The following is a 25,678-nucleotide window of genomic DNA, read 5'->3' as shown; positions in this document are numbered from 1 at the left end:
GGTTCCGCGCTCTTTCCGGAATCCACATTGGCTCTCAGGCAAATGACCTTGGTCAAGGTGTGCTGTGAGGCGGTTTAGTAGGATCCTGGCAAGTATCTTGCCTGCGATGGAGAGCAAGGAAATGCCCCGATGGTTATCACAGGCTTGCCGGTTCCCCTTTCGCTTGTACAAGTGAATGATAGATGCATCTTTGAAATCCTGGGGGATCGTCTCTTCTTTCCACATGAGTGAGTACAGCTGATGGAGCTTCTCAGTCAGCACAGTGCCTCCATCGTTGTAGACCTCTGCTGGTATGGAGTCTGAGCCAGGTGCTTTGCCACTGGATAGCAGACGAATTGCTTTCTGGGTCTCAAGAGGTGTTGGCGGATCGTCCAGTGCTTCGTTGATGGGGACTTGTGGGAGACGGTCTATGGCTTCATCATTTATGGAGGAAGGGCGATTTAAGACACTGTTGAAGTGCTCAGCCCAGCGTTCAAGAATTTTCTCCTTCTCGGTGATCAAGGTATTCCCATCTGCACTGAGGAGGGGGGATGATCCTGAGGATGTGGGGCCGTAGACTTCTTTTAAGGCATCATAGAACCTCTTCATATCGTGCCTGTCAGCATATCCCTGGATCTCATCAGCTTTGTCACTCAGCCACTTATCCTGCATCTGGCGTAACTTTTGCTGAACAGTCCTGCGGATGGCATCGTACACATCCTTTTTTGATGTGGACTTTGGGTTGCTCAGGTAGGCTTGATGCAGACGGCGTTTCTCATCCAGAAGTTGCTTGATTTCATCACAGTTTTCATCAAACCAGTCTTTGTGCTTTCTGGACATGGGTCCCAGGGTCTCTGAAGCTGTACTATAGATCAGCTCACGCAGGGTCCTCCAGTCAGACTCCACATTCTGGTTGTCCAGAGAGGCGGATTTTGGATGACTGATGACTTGCGCGATGAGTTTGTTTAAAGTGAAGAGGAGTTGCGCAACGTCAACCTCACTCTCTCGTCCGGGTCCACCAATTTCCAGTGGCAAGACTAAGTCGAGACGACTGGAGGATGAGCACGGATGCAGTGGATGACCAAGATATCCTTTCGGTGTCTCATCTTGCTCTCTGCACTCCACAGTGCGTTGCTGTAACCGCCTTCCTCTCCGTTGAACCGATAGGTTTCTTCAGCAGATTCTGCCGGATCCAGACTTCGCATGCATGGGTAGACACACCCCGGGGGCCAACTGCGTGTGGCATGCACACAGCACAGTGGAGCTAGATGGCCGTCGGTGGCTCTCCTGAGCCAACGCCCTTTTATGGATCTCCATAAGGGTGTCTAGCCACCCGCCTCACCAGTCCCGGAAGGGAGCGGTGGGAGTGCCGGTTTAGTCGCCGGCAACCCGACCCTGAACAGGTTGTACTGGATTACAGGTTACCAGTAGCAGATCTAATGACCTGACCTGACACATATGTACGTAATACACAGCTGGAAGAAGTCTTCAGTCCCTCTGTCTTCTGCTCCATTGCACTTGATAATGAGGAATTAAAAGTTGGAGTTGCATATAGATCTCCCAGTAGTTCATTAGAAGAAAATAAGAAATTAATTAAATTTGTATCACTGTTTTTTGAAGGCACAGGTAAGAAAGTGTTGATGGGTGATTTTAATTATCCAGATATTGATTGGGAACAAGAAGTGTGTACCAAACACATAGACCACCCTGCTTCAAAATTTCTGGAAGTATTGCAAGATAATTTTGTGGTACAGTTTGTTACGGAACCAACACATTTTCGTGGTAATCAAACAGCAAATATTTTGGATTTAGTTTTAGCAAACAGAGATGACTTAGTTTATAATGTTTTATATTATCCCCCTATAGGTAAAAGTCACCACTCTAGCATTATTTTTGAAGTTGATACTGGTATTCTACTACCTCGTAAGTCGAAAGGCAGACGCTATTTTTATGATAGAGGTGATTATGAGACAATGAGGCATGCATTGGATGACATTAATTGGAAAGAGACTTTGGAACTCAAATCTGTGGATGAGTGTTGGTCTTGCATTTCTGATAAACTGAAGGAATTACAAGATAAGTATGTGCCATTTAAAGAGTTTTGGACTGGAAACAAAAGTTACAAAAAGACTGTCCCATTTTCTGTTTTGGAAAAGATACGATTGAAAAGAAGGACCTTCAGATGGTATAAGAAATATAGGACGACTGAAAATTATAATGCTTATGCACGTGCTCGAAATCAGGTTAAGAGGGCATTAGAAAAAGCTACCAAGGAAAAAGAGATGTCTATTGCAAAGAACATTAAAAGTGACCCAAAGAGACTGTTTAATTATATTGCATCACAAACTAAACCAAAGGAGATTATTCCAAACTTAAGAACACCTGGTGGAACTTTAACTAACAATGACAAAGAAAAGGCTGAGGTCCTAAATTTGTTTTTCTCTAGTGTTTTCACAGTGGAAGATGTCACCAATGTTCCTTCTTTTGAGTCAGAATGCAAGGCTTCAACAGATTATGTTGAAGTTTCAGAAAAGATTATTAGTGACAAACTTTCACAGTTAAAGGTAAATAAATCCACTGGTCCTGATGGAATGCACCCTTATTTGCTAAAAGAATTACATAATAGTTTAGCTATTCCCTTAAAGATTCTGTTTGTTAAGACTGTATCATATGGTAAGATCCCACAGGCATGAAAAGTAGCACAAGTAAAACCAATATTTAAGAAAGGTAACAAACAAGACCCTGGAAACTATCGACCAGTAAGTTTGACATCGGTTGTATGTAAAGTTTTTGAAGGTTTCATACGTGATACTTTGAATAAACATTTGATTGACAACAACTTACTATCTGATTATCAGTTTGGCTTTACCAGTGGTAGATCCTGTGTGACTCAGTTGTTGAATACTGTACATGACTGGATGCAGTCACTTGAAAACAATAAACCAATGGATGTAATTTATCTGGACTTACAGAAGGCGTTCGATAAAGTTCCACATAATAGGTTAATTGCTAAATTGCAAGGGTATGGTATTTGTGGTAAATTGTTGGAATGGATAAAAGATTTCTTAGATGAGAGAACACAGTACGTATCAGTAGGGACTGAGTCATCGTGTCCTGTTAAGGTGAGTAGTGGTGTTCCCCAAGGCAGTGTCTTGGGGCCCACACTCTTTGTATATTATATAAATGACATGCCTGACATACTAGACTGTTTTGTGAAAATCTTTGCAGACGATACAAAGATCTATGAGGAAGTAGATTCTGATGTTGGTAGATTGAAATTACAAGTTAGTATTGATAATTTAGTACACTGGACTGATAGATGGCAAATTAAATTTAATAACAATAAATGTAAAGTTTTACACGTAGGCAGAAATAATCCACATTATAAGTATTATATGAATGGTACGGACTTGCAGGAGACTTCATCAGAGAGAGATCTTGGAGTCATTGTTGACTCTGGTCTCTCTTTTGATGTTCATATTAATGAAACCATTAAAAAAGCCAATAGATTGACCGGAATGCTAGTTGGAAACATACAGTGTAAAAGTAAAGACATAATGGTGCCATTATTTAAGTCATTAGTCAGGCCAGTCTTAGAATATGGGAATGTTGTTTGGAATACGGGTTTAGTGAAACATACAGACAGTATTGAAAATGTTCAACGAAGATTCACTAAAAGAATCATTGGCTTTGCTGATATGGACTATGAAAGTAGGTTGCAAGCACTTAAGTTACCCAGTTTAGAATATAGAAGACTGCGTGGTGATTTAATAGAGATGTATAAAATGACACATGGATTATATGACAGCAGAACCATAAACTCTTTGTTTACATTGAATGAGAACAGTACCACAAGAGGCCATTCCTACAAACTATTAAAAGTTTCAGTTAAAACTTCCAGATTTGCACATTTCTTTACTAACAGATTAACAAATGTTTGGAACAATTTGTCACAAGATGTTGTTTCCGCAGGAACAGTGAATACATTTAAAAATTATCTTGATATTCATTTGAAAAATTTAAATTACAAAACTCATTTACATATTTATTGATTTTTCAAGCATTGCGCACTCAATGTTGAAAAATGCATCAGACATATGTGGGGACTCTCTTTTTCTTCCCCACATCAAGCGGGCAAAAGGCCTCGTCAGGCCTGCACGCCTTGATATGATATGATATGAATATAGGATTGAACGGGCAGGTCAACAACTTGAAACAAAATGGCGTCGTTCGCGTTCGCGAAGAATATGAGCACGCGCTTTGAATATGTATAAATATGTGTACGCTATTGATTTTTGCCCATGACCTTCAGGGCTCAGCCAAAAGATCTATAAAGTCCACTCATCGTATTGATTTTAGTATTTTTTTTAAAAAAGACCACATGGGCGAATGAACATAGTGAAAGCACTGTACACTGAGAGTAAAACACAAGCTTTTTATGTATTGAGTATAATTTCAAAATGTAATGTTTAAGATGAGAAAGATCAGTTTAAAGCAAATTAAGCCCCCTAGCATTAATTACAGATTAATTTCCCTTTTTTACTATCTGTACCAAAGACATGCAAAATAAATATAACTTCCATGCTTAGCAAAAGAAGTTCCTGTTTGAACAAAAAATGATAAAAATGACTGCTCTTGTTGTGTCAGAATATCAGACCAAAGTGCCACGTTTAGAGAATAAGAAAAAAATTAATATAACAGTAAATTCAGTTTGCATATAATTTGGCTTCTTTTTTAATTTTTTGTGTGTGCCCATACCAGAGGTGCAATATTGTTTTAACCAAGATAACTGGGGAAAACTGAATTTTTCCTATTTTTATGCCAAATTTGGTGTCAACTGACAAAGTATTTGCAGAGAAAATGGCAATGTTAAAGTTTACCACGGACACACACACACACACACACACACACACAGACAACCAAACACTGGATTAAAACATAGACTCACTTTGTTTACACAAGTGAGTCAAAAAAATTATGCATATATATATATATATATATATATATATGTGTGTGTGTGTTTGTGTATACAGATATATATATATATATATATATGTATATACAGATATATATTCAAACATATATATATTTCTCTCTCTCTCCCGCCAATCTTATACTCATGTTATCAGCCAGACATGATGTCACAATGGGGCATGATTCAGCCCTCTATTCTCTGTTCATGGACAGGCTCTCAGTGGTGGCACTGCTCTCTCTCTCTCCATCCCTCCCATGCGGAGTCCCCTCCCCACGTCCCTCAGTGGGGGTGGACCCCTATGGCCTTCGGGAGGGCCACACTCTCGTGCTCTCCTCAGGTCAAGTCACCCCAGTATCCCTATGGGAGGGGATGTGGGGCGTGTGGCACCCACCTGCTTGTCAGGTGAAGCCGCTGTCCATCAGGTCTCCCCTACTGGGGTAGACACGCATGTGTCAGGCGGTTCCGCTATCCGGCCAGTCTCCCCTGCTGGGGGAGGCACGTACATGTCAGGCGGTCCCGGGACATCCAGGTCAGGGTAGGTTACTGGACTTCCTGCCAACCTGGACAAGTTTTTTTCTTTATTTTTTCCCTTCCTAAAAGTCCATGTGCCAGTGAGCCCAGGGGATGGGCTCACAGGATGGTTGGCACTCACGGGTAGATCCCCCCATTCTACCCATACAGGGGTGCGCCACCGGCACACTCTGGGCTGCCAGGAGGGCCCGGGATGACCCCAGGTCCTATCCTCCCCGGATTCAGCCCAGCACCCATTACCCTACACATTTGGTACTCAACTGTGGATGCCCACCTCATCAGCTGGAGTGGCCCAGCTGGTCTCGGTCAGGGTAACCTTTCTGGTCACCAACGCATCCCTCTTGGGACATAGCACCTCTGGGTCTGCCTACCCAGGTGGGGGAAAGCTTGCACTTTCCCCTACCTCAGCCTTAGATAGTCGGGAGAACAGTAGGCCTTACTGCCTCCCAGCACGCATGTGTCCCTACCTCTTTCCATGAGGTGCTACGTGGCTGAAGATGTTCTCCTGACACCCTCTGGCTGGCGCCCATGGGTTGATTCCCCAAAGGGGGTTCACCCTGTAGCCACACTGGGCGCAGCGGAGGTCTAGGCCTTCTCTCTACCCTGATTTCAGCCAGCCCTGTGGAGGGATGGAGTATTTCTCGGTCATGACAACATCCATGCTTATCATCACCTCCCTTTGGGTCCTTGTGCCTCCAGACCCTCATCAAATCAAGGAAGCCAAGAGTTTCCGCTGCCCCTTGGGAGATGACAGGGTGTTTTTACCCCTGGTATGTTCTGGGCTCAGTTGCAGACCTGCCTCCCATGTCTCAGCCCAGCACATTTGGCCCCCGGTATTTTTCTCCACCAGGACTCGATCGCAGCCCATCGTGGAAGTACTGAGCACTTGTGGGTCTGGGCTACTTCTACAACTGCCAGCACCTCCCTTGTGGGCACCTGTACCACCATGGGAGGGCATACTGCAGGCAGGACCCTTCCTTGTGCATCAGGCGACAGCACACATGTGCATTGGGTGGCTCTGGCTTGTCCACGTCTCGGTCAGCCCATGGTCCCAACACCTAATTTGGATGGGACCTACGGGGCTACCGTCACCCCCGCTGGAGGTCCTGATGCCAGGGACCCTTGAGGAGAGTTCACAGGGTCAGTCGCCCTCCAAGGGTGATTTCTCCTTTCCAAACCCTCAGGGACCCTTTCCCTAAGCGCCTCCCTCTAGGGACTGACCACTTCTGGGTCACCCAGACAAGTTCGGTGAAGCTTGCGGCTTCTTTTTACCACTTGTTCCTGCATTGGGGAGATTGATGGGTGTCCATGCCCTCTTTGCATGCATGGGTCCCTTCCTAACCATCTCAGGAGGTGCACAGTGTTGAGATTGGCAGAACCCTCGTGGGCATTCCTGGACCTACGGTCCATGGGCTCTAGCCCTGCAGCAGGCATGAATGGGATAATCAGCAGGTAACTTTGATTGGCTCACTCTTCTTTCCACGAGGCTGCACACCCAAATCTGGAGACCCCCTTGGGTATATCCAGGTGTGATGGGACCCTGCCTGATATGGTCTGGGAGATCCATTTTTAAACAATGTTCTGAAGAGTGGGAGAATTATTGACCATTTTCTACCCTCTCCTGGGTGACAGGTCAAGTCCATGTTCACCTTCTGATCAGGCTGGACCCAGTTCGTTCCTGGTGGCACTGGGGCTGACCCTGCCCACTTGGGTCACTCCACCATCAGCCTTCTGAATCTGCCCTTCACACCACACTGTCACCATTAACCCTTCTTTAGCACCACAGCACCACCCCCAGGACCACTTATTGCCGTAAGTTCCCACAGACGGCACTGGGGTGGCTGATTAAACCCGCCCTCAGTGACAGGGGTAATTTTTTCTCAACCCCTGCCCCATCGGGAATCTGTCTGTCCCTTGGGTCGGTCCCCCAGGGGAAGTACCTCATTAGACAGAGAAGACAAGACAAATGAAAAGGATTCTTCCATGGGTGTGGTTTGGTCCTTGTTCAACCCCCGTTCACACAGCCTCTATAGTGTGATGTCCTCTTGGGTGGGACAGGGACACAAAGCCTTTCCTCTCCAACCTCGGCCATCCTTTTGTTCATGATGGCTGACTGAGGGGGACAAATAGGCTGGTCGGTGCCTGCTACATGTTTCCTCGGTGTTATGCCTTGGCTGCTTTCCCTCACAGGGCCAGTCATGTGGGTGATGAGCATGACTCCTGCGAGGTTCGGAGTTATCTTCTCCTGAACCTCATTAACTCTTCAGCCATCCACGGCTGACAACTTTGGGTGACAGAGTGGCTGCGCGCCTGACAGTTAAGGCAGACAATACTACCAGCCAGCAAATCCACTCCGTGCTTGCCAAAAGGGGTGCTGTCATCTATCTCTCTAACAACCCAGGAGAAGAAAGGCTGCCGCATGGTCAATTCCCACCCAGCAGCACTCCCTCTTGGGTCTTTGTCCGCTGCACAGATAGGGGGCCTATTTTCACCCCTGATGACTCGGACACATTTCATTTTCAGACCTTCCAGTCGCTCAGCCCCGGCAAGTATGGTTTCTCTCCCATGTACAACAGTTGCACAAAGTGGGACTCGATGACTGGGTTATGTTGGGTATAGAATTAGGGTGCATGCTGTTTCGGGCAGAAGATTCCCCCTCCTCTGTGACCCACTCCTCTTTCTAATGTACCCAAGTTACAGAAGCATGACAGCATTTCGATGAAGGGGGTATCTCACGGCTTCTTGAAGACCCCAAACTGGGGCCCCGGGGTTTTGGAGACGCATGCTGGTGATTCCAAAGGTCCAAAGAGGGTGGTGACCAGTCCTGGATTTGTCCCCCTCAGCAGGGCCACATTCTTGTGGACTCTCAGGCATGCATTTGAGAGACCATTCAGCAGTGCGATGTGCCACTGCTTTAAACCTGCAGGTTGTGCATGTCCAGATCCTCATTCATTTGGCATCATACCAGTACCTGAGGTTCATGTAGAGGGATTGGGTAACCCAGTTCTCTGCCCTCCCATGTAGTCATTCCAGTGGACCCCATCCTCTGCCAACAGTGGGGCTGGCAGGGATTTCCAGGTTCAGTTCAGAGTTCAGTTCCTCTAGGTAGGTACCTATTCACCTGACTCTACTTGGCACAGTCGCAGGGGGTGGGGGTGGGGGGACCTTGGATATCCCCATGTGGTGGTCCAAGGCTCTCCTTTGCTGGTACTACAAGGCATTGAGCTTTCAGCAAGACACACATGGGCAGTACCAACCTGGGCAGGCACTTGCAGCAGGTTCAAGAGCATCCTCCACTTGGTGGACCCTACACAAGGACACTCTGCAAGGGGTGTGGCGTTATGGTCTCCATAGAAGGGGGTTCTCTTTACCACAGGTCTGTCGAGGACTACTGATTCCAGTCACACTGGTTGCAGACATGGAATGTTGGACACCGAATGTTTTTTTCACTGGACTGGAGCAAGCTTATGCCTTTCTTTACTTCCCGATCCCGCCCTAGATGGTTGGGTTGGGAAACCAGGTCGAAACGCCAACACATTGGAACCTTAGGCATTTTCAGTTCCGTTAATGCAGGATTATGATAGCTGTGGAGGCACGCGCTGTTGCCACTTCAGCCACCTTTCAGCATTCTGTGCCTCTTTGCCAGGGTTTGCAGGTGGCCTTCTGCCGTTCAGAGATTTCCTTCATCGATTTCCTTCTCAGGGAAGTCTGTATGCTCACGGCATATGGTTCTTAGGGGTTTCCTTTGTCGTGGCTAACTCAGCTGTCACAGTTACAAGGGCTCCCCATGTGAACCAGAAGGCAGTGCCCTCCTCCATTTGCTTTGAATTCTGCATCAGTTTGACATGGTACAGTATATGACCCCAAAATGGGGAGTTCGTATTATACTCCCAGTTTGGTTAAATATACTTACCATGTCAAACTCAAAGGCCCGCCTGTCTGTCCCCACGGTTCTTGCCGTGCTTCACATGGGACCTTTCTTTGCTGGCCATTTGAATGATTGTTTACCTACTGCCGGACATTGCATTTCATTGGCTAGCAGATGGCGGTCTAATGGCGAGATGTCATATCACTGAGTTGCCGCGATAAATTTTGGCCAAAAAAGCAAACAGATAGGCCTGGTTTTGCATCAGTTTGACATGGTAAGTATATTTAACCAAACTGGGAGTATAATACAAACTCCCCATCTTGCATTGAAACTTCAGCTCTCTCTCTCTCTCTCTCTCTCTCTCTCTCTCTCTCTCTCTCTCTCTCTCTCTCTCTCTCTCTTTCCTGCTCCCCCACCTCCTCCATCAACCCCCTCTGAACCCTCATTGTAAGTATTGTGCAATAATTCAAATCTATTTTGAAATTAATTGTCCTACTTAATGGGTTTTTTTTTTTTTAAAGCTCAGCACAGTTCTCTACAATTGATTTTCAGTTCAGAAGACCTGAAAAATTTGGGTAACCATAGTGTGTGTGTGTGTGTGTGTGTCTGCCTGTCTGTCTGTCTGACTGTGCTTTTACATTCATGTATATTGTGTTGGGTATGGACATGACTTTTCTCAAACCATAGAGCCAATGCAGTTTTGAAGAGCTGATGGATTTATACATAATTTGAATGTCTATTTCAAAATTAATTATGGTGACAGTTGTGTTGTCAGCCGTAACAAACTGAGTGATATTAAACAGTTATAAAGTAATTAAGTATGGTAGATAATTGTTGAATACAAAACAAAAAGTATGTAAACTATGATTATGTTTTATGTTTTCAGACTATATCCTTGCCTTTCAAGTTTCGGTTTTATGGTCATAACATCACCAATGTAACGGTTGCCACAGGAGGTAATGTTGAAAAAACATGTTGGGTATGTTTTATCAGACTACTGGAAAGTTTAAAATCATGGTTCAAACTGTGTGTAGTTTGCAAATTATTTTCTTTTTGTAATTACCTGATTTTGTTTCCTTTTTCTTTCTTTTCAGTCTTTCAGGGCTTTCGCTTTGTTTTTCTGCCATTCTATCTCAGTTTCCTAGTGTAAAAGGGTAATGAGGTAGAAGGAAAGGGTGAGTTGGTAGGGTAGGATCGCAGGTAAAGGACAGGTGCACACTCCACTCTCTCCTTGTACCTCAAGCATTGTATTGTATTGTATTTCTCTCTTTTGTCACAACAGATTTCTCTGTGTGAAATTTGGGCTGCTGTCCCCAGAGAGAGCATGTCGCTGCACTGAGAGTGCCACCTTTTTTCTTTTTCTTTTTCCTGCATGCAGTTTTATTTGTTTTTCCTATCGAAATGGATTTTCTGTAGAATTTTGCCAGGGACAACCCTTTTGTTGCTGTGGATTCTTTTACATGTGCTTAGTGCATGCTGCGCATGGGACTTCAGTTTACCGTTTCATCCGAATGACTAGCATCCAGACCACCACTCAAGGTCTAGTGGAGGGGGAGAAAATATTGGCAACTGTACTGTGATTCGAACCAGTGCGCTCAGATTCTCTCGTGTCTTAGGTGGACGCGTTACCTCTTGGCCATCACTCCATAAGCAGGGTGTTTTGGTAAGATTATTGAGATGTTTATTTACCCTAACTTAATTAGCACTTACCAAGCACCTAGCAGCATGCCTGGAAAACATACAAAAACCAAACCCAGGTCAAATACCATATCATATGCTGGATATCATTGGCAAGAAAAGCTGATATAACACACAGACATCAGTATGTCGTCTATTCAAATGAAATGATTAATTACATGATTCACCACATCTCATATTATATTCAAACATCAGTATGTTGTCTAGCTTAATGAAATAACTAATTACTACACACTTCACCACATACCCAGCACTATACACTCTTCTATAACAAATCCATGTAAAGTGCAAGCTCCATTTAGCTTACCCACGACCAACAGTCAGTGACACAAGATATTTTGCAGCAAATATATGAACGACTTATACAAACTCTCAGCATTCATTTCCTGTTACCCACCATACAATCATAATTGTGTGATTCCATTATGAATGAACAAATCTCCAATTCATTCCACAGAGTATCCCACTGGCACATAACAGCACTAGGTCACATGGGAATCACAGCTACCAACAAGTCAAACATATCTCCCATAACAATTTGCTGTATCACCCATGTGCACACACATGCACACACACATGGAATACCCTTGACAGAGTTTGCCTGTAGATTTGTTCACCTTAAATATAGCTGTCACCACCAAACACCCAAAATAGACCAGTCAAACCTCAAAATAACTCCAAGAGTAGCTAACCAAACATTCTTCACAGATACTACACACACACCACTGTAGTTCTTTGTGACTAAATGCTTATATTATTTTCCACAGTATGTCAGCAACTGAGAAACTATTGGCATGTCACTGAACATTATCATTTATGTGAGCCCAAATACACCATGTGAACCAAAAATGATATCTAAACATCATACCATAATGCCTGTAGTAATATAGCATGAGAGGTGGGGGTGGGATACTCAAAGACCCAAACCAGTCCTTACTCCCACCATTTAATGATGCATTCAACACTTCAGCCACTTTTCTTTCTGTCAGCAAGTCATATACTTGGACACAATTCATGTTTCTGAATCAACACATGTTTGCTACTTAACTCTGCAATATCACATCAGCTAAAAACAGTCTCTCAGTGTTCTTGTAATACAACATCACAGTTCAACTAACAACATGAGAGTTCAACTGACACCAAACTGTGTTTCCAAAAATCAGAAACTAAGTTACCAATAGATTTATAAGGCATAAAGAATAAAACAAATACAAGTAATGTACTTAAACCCAACCTAGTCAGTTTCAGATACTCTTGCTCAGTGTAGACACAGACACCATTAACCAGTACTGCAGCAAGTCTTTACAAGGTATAAACAGAAGAAAAAAAACATGTCCCATCATAGTACTGAACCTCTGTACATTACTCCCAAATAAGCTTAACACATCCGAACTAGTCTCCCATTTAGATCAATTACTTTGATTTACCACTAACACAGGTTGTGGCCTTTTAAGCCACCTATTCTTCAAACCTGTTTTTCAAGTCTTTCCTGTTACAGCCCCTTGACTATAGCCTAAATCATGGTTCTAACTCATCTTTTGATCTAAAGAAGAATGAAGCAAATGTATGTAAACAACCTGTCTGCCAGTTTTCTTCATCTTCAGTGTACAAAGGTTCAGATGGTCAATCCAGAGCAGGTTACAAAGTCTGCAGTCTGCTGGAGCTCTGTCGCTGTTCCCCACAATGTGTCCTGTTTCAAGTTCTGTGTTAGCACTCACTGTGTTTGGAGTTTCTTGGTTGCTAGTTATGGCATTCATGTCAAAGTCACTGTCATCATCTTCTTCAATGGAGTGGACATTCCTTCATTTCTTCTGTGGTTCTTGTCTACTCTTTGACAGGCACACTTTAGCCCAGCGATTTTATTTGTGGCAAAATTTGCAGGTGGAACGAAAAGCTGGACACTCATTTTTCTTGTGCTTTCCCCCCGCAGTTTCTGCATGAGCTATTGTTCTTTTCGTATCTGTTATGTTGGCGTTGCCGGTAATCATCTCTTATAATTATAAGATTTTCTGACTGTATCTACTCACATTTGATTTGCTGTCCCCAACATTGATTTCAACTGCTCTTGCGTTGTTTCATGGGCAATGCTGATGTCTGTTGCTGTTTTCTATGGTGGGTTTGTCGCTTTCATTTTTTCTTGGATTTCTGTGAAGTGATACTTGCAATGATCTGGTTGTCAACCATTTCATCGTTTAGATCTACTTGTCCTAGCAAAAAAGAAATCTGATCATGTCACACCTCTTTTGCATCAGTTACACTGGCTTCCTATGGAGTCCCGCATTCACTGTAAACTAGCGACACTTGCCTTCTGACATTTTGATGAATCTCTTCCCCCGTATCTCTCCTCTGTGCTTGAAACGTATGAACCATGTAGAACGCTAAGATCCAGTTCTGAACTGTAACTTAAAGTCCCAAGAACTAATTTAAAATGTGCAGGGAAAAGGTCTTTTAGGGCTCAAGTACCCCAAATTTGGAATTCTTTGCCATCGTCCCTCAGAAATGCTCCTGATCTCCAGACCTTCAAGCCAGATCTGAAAACACACCTTTTCCGCAAACATTTCTGTACTCAGCACGATGGTTAGTCCAAAGTCTGTTCGCCACATGGAGTTTTGTGCTAGAGATATTTATACTCACGTAATCCTATTTTAGTGCAGTTGATATATCTAATGTGTCTGGGCGCGCACGCGTATGTGTGTGTGTGTGAGTGTGAGTGTGCGCGTGCATGTATGTGTGTGTCTAAAAAATGTGTGTTTTTAAGGAATGTTTTTCTTTTTAATCTAAGCATTATTTACTTGATACTTTTATTGTTTGGTGGATCATGCTTTTTTATTCATTCTGTGAACGCATTGGATTGAGCTGTTGTAATGTTTTATGTTATGTTTATATCTGGCTCGATGATGTAAGGTGCTTTGAGCAGCATTAGTACTGGATATTGCACCATAGAAAAGTTATGAATTATTATTATTATTACCTGTTTTTTGTGTTCTTTCATGGAATATGTATCTCGGTTGCAAACACTATTTGTTTGAGGCTCAGTATGTTCCTTGCATTTTGTAATTATTGTGTTGGCATTCTTTGCTTCATTTGTAAGTCTCCATGAGTTAAAAATGTCTCTGCCTTTCTGGCCAACCCAGATTAGGATATGTGCTGCTTGTGCATCAGGTGTTGTTTCAGGGGGCTTTGGGACTTTAGTTTTGCATGCTGGCTGAAATTGTGCCATTCCTCTTTTAGGTTTTTGGCATCCTAGGGTTATTAGTGGTGTGGACATGTTGTTCAACTTGCTTAGATGTAGAATATTCATATGTTGTTGTTTGTTGTTGTTGTTTTTTTTAGTTGTTGTTTTTTTGTGTTTTTTTATATATATATAAGCATTATATTTTGGTCACTGGATGTTTTCTCCTTCTTTTACAGCCTTATGAGAACTTAGTTGTGTCTTTTCTAAATGAAGTGTGTTAACAAGAAAAAGAAATGCAACGTTCATTTGTGGCAGTGCTGTTATTTGTATTTGTATTTCTCATTTTTGGCCACGACAGATTTCTCTGTGTGAAATTCAGGCTGCTCTCCCCAGGGAGAGCACATCGCTACACTGAGAGCACTACCCATTTTTTTGTATTTTTTCCAGCGTGCAGTTTTATTTGTTTTTCCTATCGAAGTGGAATTTTCTACAGAATTTTGCAAGGATTTTGCTGTGGGTTCTTTCACATTTGCTAAGTGCATGCTACACACGGGACCTTGGTTTATCATCTCATCCGAACGACTAGCATCCAGACCACCACTCAAGGTCTAGTGGAGGGGGAGAAAATATCGGCGGTTGAGTTGTGATTTGAACCATTGCGCTCAGATTCTTTTGCTTCCTAGGCGGACATGTTACCTCTAGGCCATCACTCCCTTGTAACATATGTCGTTATTTGCAGCAGACCTGCATACGTTTGTCAGTACATGAATGAAGCATGCTGTCTTTTGTTGAAATCAATTAAATCCTAGATGGACGTGTAATTATGGGCTTGGCTTCATTGTTCTTACACCATGTTGAAATTCTGAATGTCACAGTTGTCACTAATATCAGTATCAGAGTAAGTCTAGCATTCCCTGACTTGATTTCTCTCTTACCTGTTTTGTATAGTTGCTATTAATCTATTGTTCTTGGTTAAATGGGGAGGTAACTGTTTTCAATTCAGAATCGGAAGTGGTTGGATGTGTCTTTTCAATTCAGAATCAGAAGTTTGTTGGATGTGTCTTCGGGCACATTTGCTAATCATTACAACCAGTAACATTGATTTGTGGATATTTTGTATTATGTGTGAATGGTTAGTTCACATGTCAGATAATCTTCAGCTTTAACATGACATTTTATGTTTCTTTTTTATTTATTTTTTTATTTTTTTTGGTTTACCAAATGTGTGTGTATGTGTTTGTGTGTTGGGGGTGGGGGTGTGATGCACACGCATGTATGTGTGCATGTGTGTGTGTTGTATTCTGTTTCTGATAGTTATGTTATTTTAATTGTTTATGTTTAATCTTGGTGTAAAATACTATTGCTGTTATATAATATCCTTCATGCCCCAAAAGGGGTGAAAGGATTAAATATTCTTGATTCTTGTGTGTGTTTGTGTGTGTGTTTGTGTCTGTGTGTGTGTGTCTCTGTGTGTGCAGGCTTCATCTACATGAGTCCCTTTTTACATCAGTGGCTGACGGCCACCCAATACATCGCTCCCCTTATGGCTAATTTTGATACCTCCACAAGCCCAGACTCCAATATCTTCTACAAACAAGTTGGTATGTGATTGACTACTTTTGTTTTTTTTACTTTTTTACCCCTTGCACAGAAGATTCTATTCTTTTCAGTACAACACAAATCAAAACTTCACATCCAGCACATAATGAATCAGTGAATTTGACATTCAGTGAAGTCATCACCACTGACAATAACATTCGGTAATGACTGGTGCACATATAAGTTAACATACCAATGCAGGATTTGCCTTATTATATAATCAGAATGTAGATATGCAGTATTATCATAACCCTGAGTCATAGTTTAGCTTGACAAGAATGTGAGTTATTGCAAGGGTTTTTCTTTTGTATAATCACCCACACCCCCACACACACACCTTTCCCCCCAAACCCCTTACACTCTCTAAACCATGACCCACCCATGTCCCACACTGTCTTATTGCTCTCTCCATGTTTTTTGTTACTACTCACAGCAATATAAATACTACGTCTATCATTTGTTCTGGCACAGAAATTTCTTTCTCTAGTTCTGTCCGCAGTCTTAGTTTTTACCTTGATTCATCCCTCACGATGGAAACTCATGTGAACCACCTGTGTAAAGTTCTTTACTTTCAGCTTCATGAGATTAGTAAAATCCACCCCTTCCTGTCTGTTGATGCTGCCAACAAACTTGCTGTTGCCTTCATTTTATCCGGCCTAGATTATTGTAATTCTGTCTTAGCTGGCTTTCCCAATGATAAACTCTACAAGCTCCAGAAAATACAGAATAGTGTAGCTCGACTTGTCCTTAAAAAGTCAAGGAGAGAGAATGCTACTGCTCTCCTACGGACACTTCATTGGTTGCTTGTTCAAGCCAGAATTGAATATAAAGTTGCCTGTCTATGCATTCAGTGCCTGAATTGTGATACCACACCCTCATATTTTTCTGAGCTTGTTAACCCGTACTTACCAAACATAACATTGAGATCTCTTGATTCCTCCTAGCAAACCGTTTTCCGATACTTCCTTAACTCCTGTGGAAAGAGGTCATTTTCCATCTTCGGCCCAACAACTTGGAATTCTCTGCCTATTGTTTTCAGACAAACAACTTATCTATCTACCTTTAAAGCAAATCTTTAAAAAAAAAACTAAAAAAAACCAAACTTATCTCTTTAAAAAATACTTGTTATAACTCAAATAGTGCTGTTGTTCCAGGCCCATGGCAATGTGAGTGTGTGTGATGGGTGAGTAGAGAGAATGGGGGTGAGTAGATGGATGGTGGTGGTGTGGTTCAAAAGGGAGAATGACTACTGATTTTTACCCCTTTTACCTTTTCTATCCAAAGTTTTATTTTACAATTTTTACAAAATCTATGGCATGCAGATTACAATTATGCTCCTTTTTACATGTACATGTATTTAAAGTGAAAATTGCTGTTATCTCGGCTGCTTAATCATGTGTGTGTTTGTGTGAGTGTTGGAGTGTGACAGTTGTAGTATTGAAAGTGAGTTTTATGCTTTGTGTATTTATGATATTAATGATTCTGTTTTATGTTTCTGCTACTTTTTATATGCTTTCTTGTTTCACTTTAGGTACTGGATTGTAAAGCACTTAGAGCTTGCTTATGATTGTATTATAGCGCTATATGAAAATAAAATATTATTATTATTATATATAATATAGTTATCATCTAGCAATGCATGAAAAATAAATATCTATTGAACAACCTTTTGCTTTATCGTCATGCACTAAATGAGTCAACATACAGGTTTTTGAGTTGCCCCAGTTACCAGTAATCAATTTTATCATGTCTGTTTATAAAAATAGACTGATATATAAAACATGTAGACATTACACAAGTGCTTAGTCTTTTAATAATGTCTGCATAGTACCATGTTGAGATGATTACAAAATAATGTTGCATAATTATCACATGATAACTGATTCATTTTATCCTTTCGCTGCCAGCCAGGAAAATAAAATTCAAGTGAAATCTATTTGCCAGGGTCTTTTCACAAAAAACGGGTAGAAATTTTCAAAAAAATCTATGCTTTTTGTTATTGGAGAAAGACCCATAAAAGTATATATTTTCTGAAAGGTAAATGAATCAAGAATACAAAACACATTATGTTTTCTAATCATATATATTTTCAGTGACATGCTGTTGTTTTGAAATCAGTTTTTTTTGTTTTTTGTCACATTTTCAACTTGTTCATTACAAACATTAGTCAGGTAATTTGCACTAAAATATCATATTTTCTGGACAAATGGATAATACCTGTACACATAAATTATACTGGAACAACCACAATAAAAAGGAGACAGATACACAATGCATTGTGACTTTTCCAAGTGATAATGTCGAGGTGGGGCCACGCCCCCTCGGTCTTCTCTCCACCCCTCTCACACGGTCACTTCATCCAGTTCTCATCAGACCACATTGGCTGAGTGTCAAGAAAATCGCTCACACTGTGTCTTGCTAATAATTCAGTCATTTCTGTCGTCTGCTACAGCTGTCCAGCCAGCATCACTCACTGACAGTCGTATCTTGGCCAGTCGCTTGGTTGCTCGCTTTATTTTCTATCAGATCATCCTATAAATGTTCATCACTGTCTTCTCCTTCGAATTTATGCTTCAATTCTTTCTGAGCATCAGCTAAAGAAAACAATCTTGGTTGATTAAGTGCACCACAATCGCATGTCTTGAGCAGGTTGTCTGACATTTTGTTGAGTGAGTGAGTAGAGGAGCCAGGCAAACACTGCGGCAGTAACCCAACCAAAACATTCAAATAAAGGACTGCCTCATGACGTAGATGGGTTTTTTAGCTATGAATAGAATCTAGAGGTGATAGTAGTGGTTGTAGTAATAGTATATACTCGCATACAGATTCGATTTCAGAAGATGGCAATATTTTTGGGGGTTGGGAAATGGCGAGGGAGAGAGTAATTTTCATTATTGTAATATTCACCTTCACCGTCACCTGTCCCATAACCCAGTGGAGGGTCATCAGGGCACCGCAAATGATTTCCAGAACAGTTCTTGTGATCGGTTCCTGTCTCTCACAGCTCTTCTGGAATCTGGGAAACTCAGGTCTGTCCATTCTTTGGCGTTGTCCTGCGACTTTTCTTTTGCCTACCTGTCTTCCAGCAGCCTGGTACAATGCCCTGTAGAATGATCTTTGCAAGCCCGTCAGATCTTGTGATGTGTCCGTACCATTTAAGCTTCCTCCTCATGATGACGGTTAGGTCAGCATGGGGTCCAGTGACTTGGGTGATCATCTTGTGGATCTCAGCATTTGTGACATGCTCAGTGTATGAGATGCCTTGTATCTTTTGGAAACATTCTCATTTCCATGGCTTGGAATCATAGGGAATCATAGAGAAGCTTTGATTAAACCAGTGAGAGCATAAGTTTCACTTTAGATCTGAGTGTGATATTTTTGTCTCTCCAAATAGGCTTCAGTTGAGTGAGTGCTGCTGTAGTCTGCACTATCCTGGACTTGATTTCCAGTTTGAAGCCTTCATCTGTGACAACGGCACCCAGATACTTGAACCTGAATACAGATTCAAAAGACTGCCTGTTGACTTTCATATCATTACTAATGCCATTGGTGTTATTCATCCTGGGTTTTGTCTTTTCTGGTCTGATTTCCATTCAGTATGCCCTGAAGGTGATGTCAAGTCTTTCTACCAGGTTGGAGAGTTCAGTCTCATTACCTGCCAAGCCATCAGTGTCATTGTCAAATGGAAGATTTGTAACAGGTCTGCCTCCGATGGTGATGGTGCCCTCATGGTCTTCTAATGCATCTGACATGATATGCTCCAGGAATATATTGAATAGTGTAGAGGATAGTAGATAACCCTGCCTGACTGTTGTCCTGAACCAGTTTCTGATGGAACCATTGTGGATGACTGCACTGGTTGCCTTCTATGTAGCATATTCAGGATTAACAGGCTATACCAGTCTTGAATAAAAAGCTAATTTGTGTTTGCACATTTCTTGTCATTGCTGTTGTGTGCACAAATGATTGATATAATGACAAACCCAGAACTTCATTTTTTTCAGAAGTGACAAGCCCAGAGCTTCATTTCTTTAGGAAGTGTCTGGGTTTGTTCCAATGTACCTTTTGTTTACCTGTGTGCTAGCTGAAGTGGTAGCATAAGCAGCACTGACTTGAAGTTGTGTACCTTGTACATGGAGAGAGAGTTACCACTCTTTATTGTTTGTTATTTTTTTCTGGACATTTCAGGAGAGGAGTTTGTCATTGAGTGGCACAATGTCATACTGAAGGACCAGGATGCACGTGAGTGGAGTTTTATAACAAGGATGGGATTCTGTTTGTTTGATTTTTAATCTTACTAACTTTGTTGGTTGTATGCCTACTTCTTTGCCATGATAATATGCTGATGATATTGACAGTATTTTGATGGTGAAATATTACATCAGATTGCAGTGTTCTATCTTTTTTTATAATGTATGGTAATCAAATGAAAACGTACATTTTAACATGCAAGTGAGCAATTTTTTTATGTATACAAGTCTGCATGTTCATATGCGTGTGTATGTTTGTGCATATATACATGATACATGTCAGTCCATCCAAACAGATACACAAAGGCATGCACACACACACACACACACACACACACACACACACTGATACACAAGCACAGACACACACACACACGCACATGCACACACAGAGATGCACATGCTATAGACACAGAGATATATATTGGTGTCATCATGTTCATACATGTATCTTACTCTGTCCATTTCTATCTTTCTCCATATCTGTTGAAACTTGTCAACTGAATTTTTTGTTGTGCAGATGGATCCTTCATCTTCCAGGCTAAACTGAAAGCTGATGGAACCATTACCTTCATCTACAAAAGTGTCAGTACCTTTGTGTTTTCTACTCTTTTGGTTGTTTTTTGTTGATCAGTATTTATCATTTTGACTGTTTTGTTTCTGCATTCTGTTTCCTTTTATGGTATTGTTATTGTGTTATTTGTATTCTGTGCTGCATGAATTACTACCACCCATCATAGCAACAACTATTGTACTGCTGCTGTTGCGTTATTTATATAATCATTTTCTATGTTCAGTAATTACTACCATCAGTCATGATCATTGATCATGGACTACTTCTGTTGTTGCTGTTATGCTGCTGCAAGTACTACAACAGTGTTGACAGCAGTTGCAATTTGGGTAGTGCACACTCTAGAGATTTTTTTTGTTTTTTTTTAATTTTTTTTTTTAATCTTCTCTTTATGCAAATATTATTGTTCAGTATTTCATAAGTATATATTTCATTGATACAAGGAGCACTTAACCCTTTCGCTGCCAGGAAAATAAGATTTAAGTGAAATCTATTTGCCAGGGTTTTTTCACAAAAAACGGGTAGAAATTTTCAAAAAATTCTGTGCTCTTTGTTATTGGAGAAAGACCCATAAAAGTATATATTTTCTGAAAGGTAAATGAATAAAGAATACAAAACACATGCTGTTTTCCCATTTTATATATTTTTAGTGACATGCTGTTGTTTTGAAATCAGTGTTTTGTTTTTTGTCACATTTTCAACTTGTTCATTACAAACATTAGTCAGGTAATTTGCACGAAAACATCATATTTTCTGGACAAATGGATATCTGCAAACACAAAATCATACTAGAACAACCACAATATATATATCTATATCTTTTAAGAGATAGATACACAATACATTGTGACTTCTCCAAGTGATAAAATGGATGTGAGGCCACGCCCCCTCAGTATGCACCCCCTCCTCACCCCTCTCACACGGTCACTTGATTCAGTTCTCATCAGACCGCGTTGGCTGCATGCCAAGAATATCGCTCTGCTGCTAATTCGGTCATCTGTCGTCTGCTAACATCTGTATAGCTGGCATCACTCACTGACAGTCTTATCTTGGCCACTCTCTTGATTACTCCCTTTATTTTCTATCAGATCGTCCTATAAATGTTCATCACTATCTTCTCCTTCGAATTTACGCTTCAATTCCTTCTGAGCATCAGCTAAAGAAAGAAATCTTGGTTGATTTAGTTCATCACGATCGCATGTCTTGAGCACGGCGTCAGTCCGACATTTTGTTGAGCGAGCGAGGAGAGAAGTCAGGCAAACACTTGGACAGTGACCCAACCAAAACGTTCAAATAAAGGACTGCTTCATGACGTAGATGGGGTTTCTAGCTATGAATAGAATCTAGAGAGATTCCCCAGGCTAAAGCTACCACTATTTTTGTCAAGGAAGTGAATGCAAACCAGGGAAAAGTCAGAATATTTCGATGACGAGTTATCTCATCATTGTGGCAGCGAAGCATACATGCTTGCCATGACGAGTTATCTCGTCATGCAGGCAGCCTAGGGGTTAATAAGTATCTGAATGCCAGTACGATACTACAGTACATTATCTAGGTAGGCATGTGAACTTAGAGCCTGAAGTTTTGGGTATTCTTTCATGAAGTTCTGTGTTGTATTGTGTAAATGTAGTAAAAACATTTTACAATAAAGTCTGTCAGTTCTTGCAGGTCTGTGATGCATTCTGTAGCATACCGGACTGCACGCAAGGGGCATGATGTGTAAACAAAATGGACATGCATGTGTAGTTGGCGAAGAAGACTTTAATGGACGAGAAAACTGACTGACAACGAGATATCTGCTAAACATTTGGAACCCCAAAACAGTTGGAATCCACAAGAACAATGGAATCTGCAAGAACTCGGTTGAAACCGTAAGTCAGTTGAACCCAGTTGAACAGAACTGAACAAAGTTGAACTCACAACTCGAACCCAGTTGAACAAAGTTGAACCCACTAAATAAAGATGCTAGCTGAACCTAGCTGAACAAAGCTGTTAGTTGAACCCAGTAAAGTTAAACGGAACATCAGTAACCCTGTAACACACAGTTCCCACATGTCACCTTATCTGAATTTATGTTAGTTTAGTCTGCTCAGTCTAATGAAACAGATGAAATAACGTAAATGTTCTTTATTTTAAATAAACGAAATAATCAAACAATGAAGTTTTGATAAAATATCTTTGCATCATTATAATACAGGGACAATGTTTATTAAATTTACTGACCATGGCCTTGTTTGAAAAATTCAGGGGTAACAACTCCCCCTGACTTCCAGTTTCTACTATCTAATACACAAGTTACCAACAATGGCTACCCAGCAGATGCGCGTTTAAGTGCAGGAAGGAAGTGTGATATGAATTTAGAAATAAATTATCATTCATAAAAATAAGTTTCTAAAACCTACTAACTCGATATAATCAAATATTTTGTACATAATGATACACAGAAAAAAAATTAATGAAATAAAATGAAATGCCCAAATTACAATTCAAGGGAGGCAGCTCAAAAACTCAGAATGGATTCTACCTAAAAATCTATGTAAATACCACTTGTGGGGTATTACACATTCTATAATGGTAGTCTTGTGGGATAGACATTAAAGTTCAGACTCTTTCATACAAATGTGTATTGTATTCTGTAACTGTAGTCATATACAACAGAGTTTGATGTGTAAATTCTAGTTCATACAGGTTGTAATGGGGAATGAGCAATGACGTCACGAAACAAGGATTGTCATAGTTATGTCCCTTCATTTCGGCCTGCTTCACTTTTGTTGATTCCGTCATCCAATTTGATTAAACATCTCATGCTCCAGATAGATTAACAAGTGTAAAACAGAAAAGCATAGGAACTTGAAATAGGAAGAACTTTGACAAGCTTATCTTGAGGCAAGGTGTCCATACATAGGTAAACTTAGCATTGTGAATGGATTTGACCAGTACAGTTCAGTTGACAGTGATTGTGTCTGCTGTCTGTGTGTGTCACTTTCACTCTGTTGTGTGTGCGTGTGTGTTTCTTCTTTGATTTTATGCCTGTTCACTGAGACAGTAAAAAGTATGTATGCACACACAGTTTGTTAGTGTGCTGTCAGTATGTGTGTTTGTATGCACCGATCAAAACAAAATTTATATCAGTGGCTTGTGAGTGTGTGTGTGTGTGTGTTTCTGAGTGGTGTGTCTAGTGTGTTAGTGTGTGTGTGAATGATTCACTGTGTGCTTTGTGTGTGCTGTGTCATTGCGTGTGTGTCTGTGTGTGTGAGTTTGTGAATGTGTGCCGCTCTGTTTGCGTGTGTGAGTGAGTGTGTGTTGTGTTAGAGAGAGAGGGAAGGAGAGAGAGAGGGAGAGAGAGAGTGTGTGTGTGTGTTTGTGTGACTTATGTGTGCGTTGGGTGTGGAGGTTGGTTTCAAGCTATGTGAGCCAACATTCAAGCATACATATACGCACCCACACTATCACAGCAGAAAACAAACACACATACTGACACTGGCACTGCACACACACATATATACATACACACACAGAGTGCTGGGCAAAATTCACATAATTTTACCCCAGTATCTGATAAGATGCTGACCTCAAAGATCCCAAAGCAGAAGTTGATTTTAAAATCCTTTTTCCTCTGTTATGTGCTTGTTATTAGAATCTGTCATGTCTTCTTCATGAAGATTAGATGGTGTTTTCATGAAAATTTCAAAGCAATCAATTATTGCTGCTACTTTTTACCCGAAGGATTCCACACATTGATGCGGCATACATGATTGTAGACACAGTCTCACTAAAGTCATGATCAGCATCTGGCGATAAGAGGCGCCTCTTCCCTTGTGGCAGAGAAAGCAGTAAAAACTGTAATACTGTCAGGAAAATCACAAAATTGAGATATCGTGAGCAGAATTTTAACTTTTCAATATTTCCTCCCTTTTCTTCACTTTCTGTTATTTTCACTCTGCTGTGCCCAAGGTGAAGAGATGGGGCCCACAGTTGGTTGAGACTTCAACATATCACAGGCAGGCCTACTTGAAAATATAATTAAACCTTTTATGGTGACTTTTGCAGTTAATCTCTTTCTCACAAACTCAATCACACACACATGCGCACATTCTCAGACTCACACTCTTTCTCTGTCACTCTCTCTCTCTCTCACATCAGTGTGTGTGTGTGTGTGTGTGTGTGTGCGCACATCCAGTTTGATGTTCACCTTATATACTGATCTGAAGACATGTCTTGTTTCATTTCTCTTTGTTTTGTTTTTTTGTTTTTTGAAACAGTTATTAAGCAGTGTGTTCCAAATTTCCTAACTGAGCAAGGTCTACAGTGACACTGAAAAGCAGCAACCAAGGCCCACATTAATTCTCTCCTTTGTTCATCAGCCGGGAACCGGCGTAATGACTGATGAAACTAACAATAACAGACACAGGTCGAGACTGATGAAACTAAAAGGCACAGAAAAATAAAATCAGTTATTGTTGGATAACATCTTATTTTTTAGGCAAAGTCCTGTAGTGAAGCCATATGATAAGCCAACAGATTGTGGGCCTTCATCTGAACACAGGTCAGAATTCACTTGAAAACCTCATGTTAGCCAAAGCTGCAACATGTGTAATGAAAACTAGCCAATTTGGAGAGAATACTTCTGAATTCACTTTAGTTCATAGCTAACAGCATTGTGTTATCTCCACAGAAATGTCTTGAACAACACACAAATGTTCACTGGTATTTGCAAACGTCACCGTGGTGTGCCGGATAGCTGCAATACATGCCTGCCTCCTTGCTCTGTGAATTCTTCAACCTGCTTCCTGCTGTAGTTTCAACTATGGGAAATTGTTAAAAATCGATGCCCAGTAAGTCCCAATTCAGTATTGTATCCTCGGCTCGTACAGCCAATAATGCAACAAGTGAGTGGCATTGCTCAGCATCTTTGTGGAGACGATCGTAGTTTAGCACCGCATCACATAGTTTCGTTTTTGTTAGCTGTGCCTACAAAATGGCATCCCATCCCACAATGCACCACGCGTGATGTCATCTTCTCAAGCCCTAT

At 41.3% G+C, this 25,678-nt stretch overlaps 1 protein-coding gene across 1 annotated transcript in view; it reads left to right on the top strand.

Moving 5' to 3' along the window:
• Positions 1-25,678, top strand: part of LOC143297375 (plexin domain-containing protein 1-like) — a 170,522-nt gene that overhangs the window by 75,741 nt on the left and 69,103 nt on the right. The window contains exons 4-7 of the mRNA XM_076609687.1: positions 10,240-10,309; positions 15,705-15,827; positions 20,014-20,067; positions 20,596-20,660. Of these exons, the coding sequence (XP_076465802.1) occupies positions 10,240-10,309; positions 15,705-15,827; positions 20,014-20,067; positions 20,596-20,660 (312 nt within the window). The remainder of the gene's footprint in view (positions 1-10,239; positions 10,310-15,704; positions 15,828-20,013; positions 20,068-20,595; positions 20,661-25,678) is intronic.

This window comes from Babylonia areolata, chromosome 2 (genome assembly GCF_041734735.1).
Source record: "Babylonia areolata isolate BAREFJ2019XMU chromosome 2, ASM4173473v1, whole genome shotgun sequence".
Taxonomy (NCBI): Eukaryota; Metazoa; Mollusca; class Gastropoda; order Neogastropoda; family Buccinidae; genus Babylonia; species Babylonia areolata.
The sequence above is the reverse complement of the archived record's forward strand: the minus strand, read 5'-3'. Positions and strand labels throughout refer to the sequence as shown.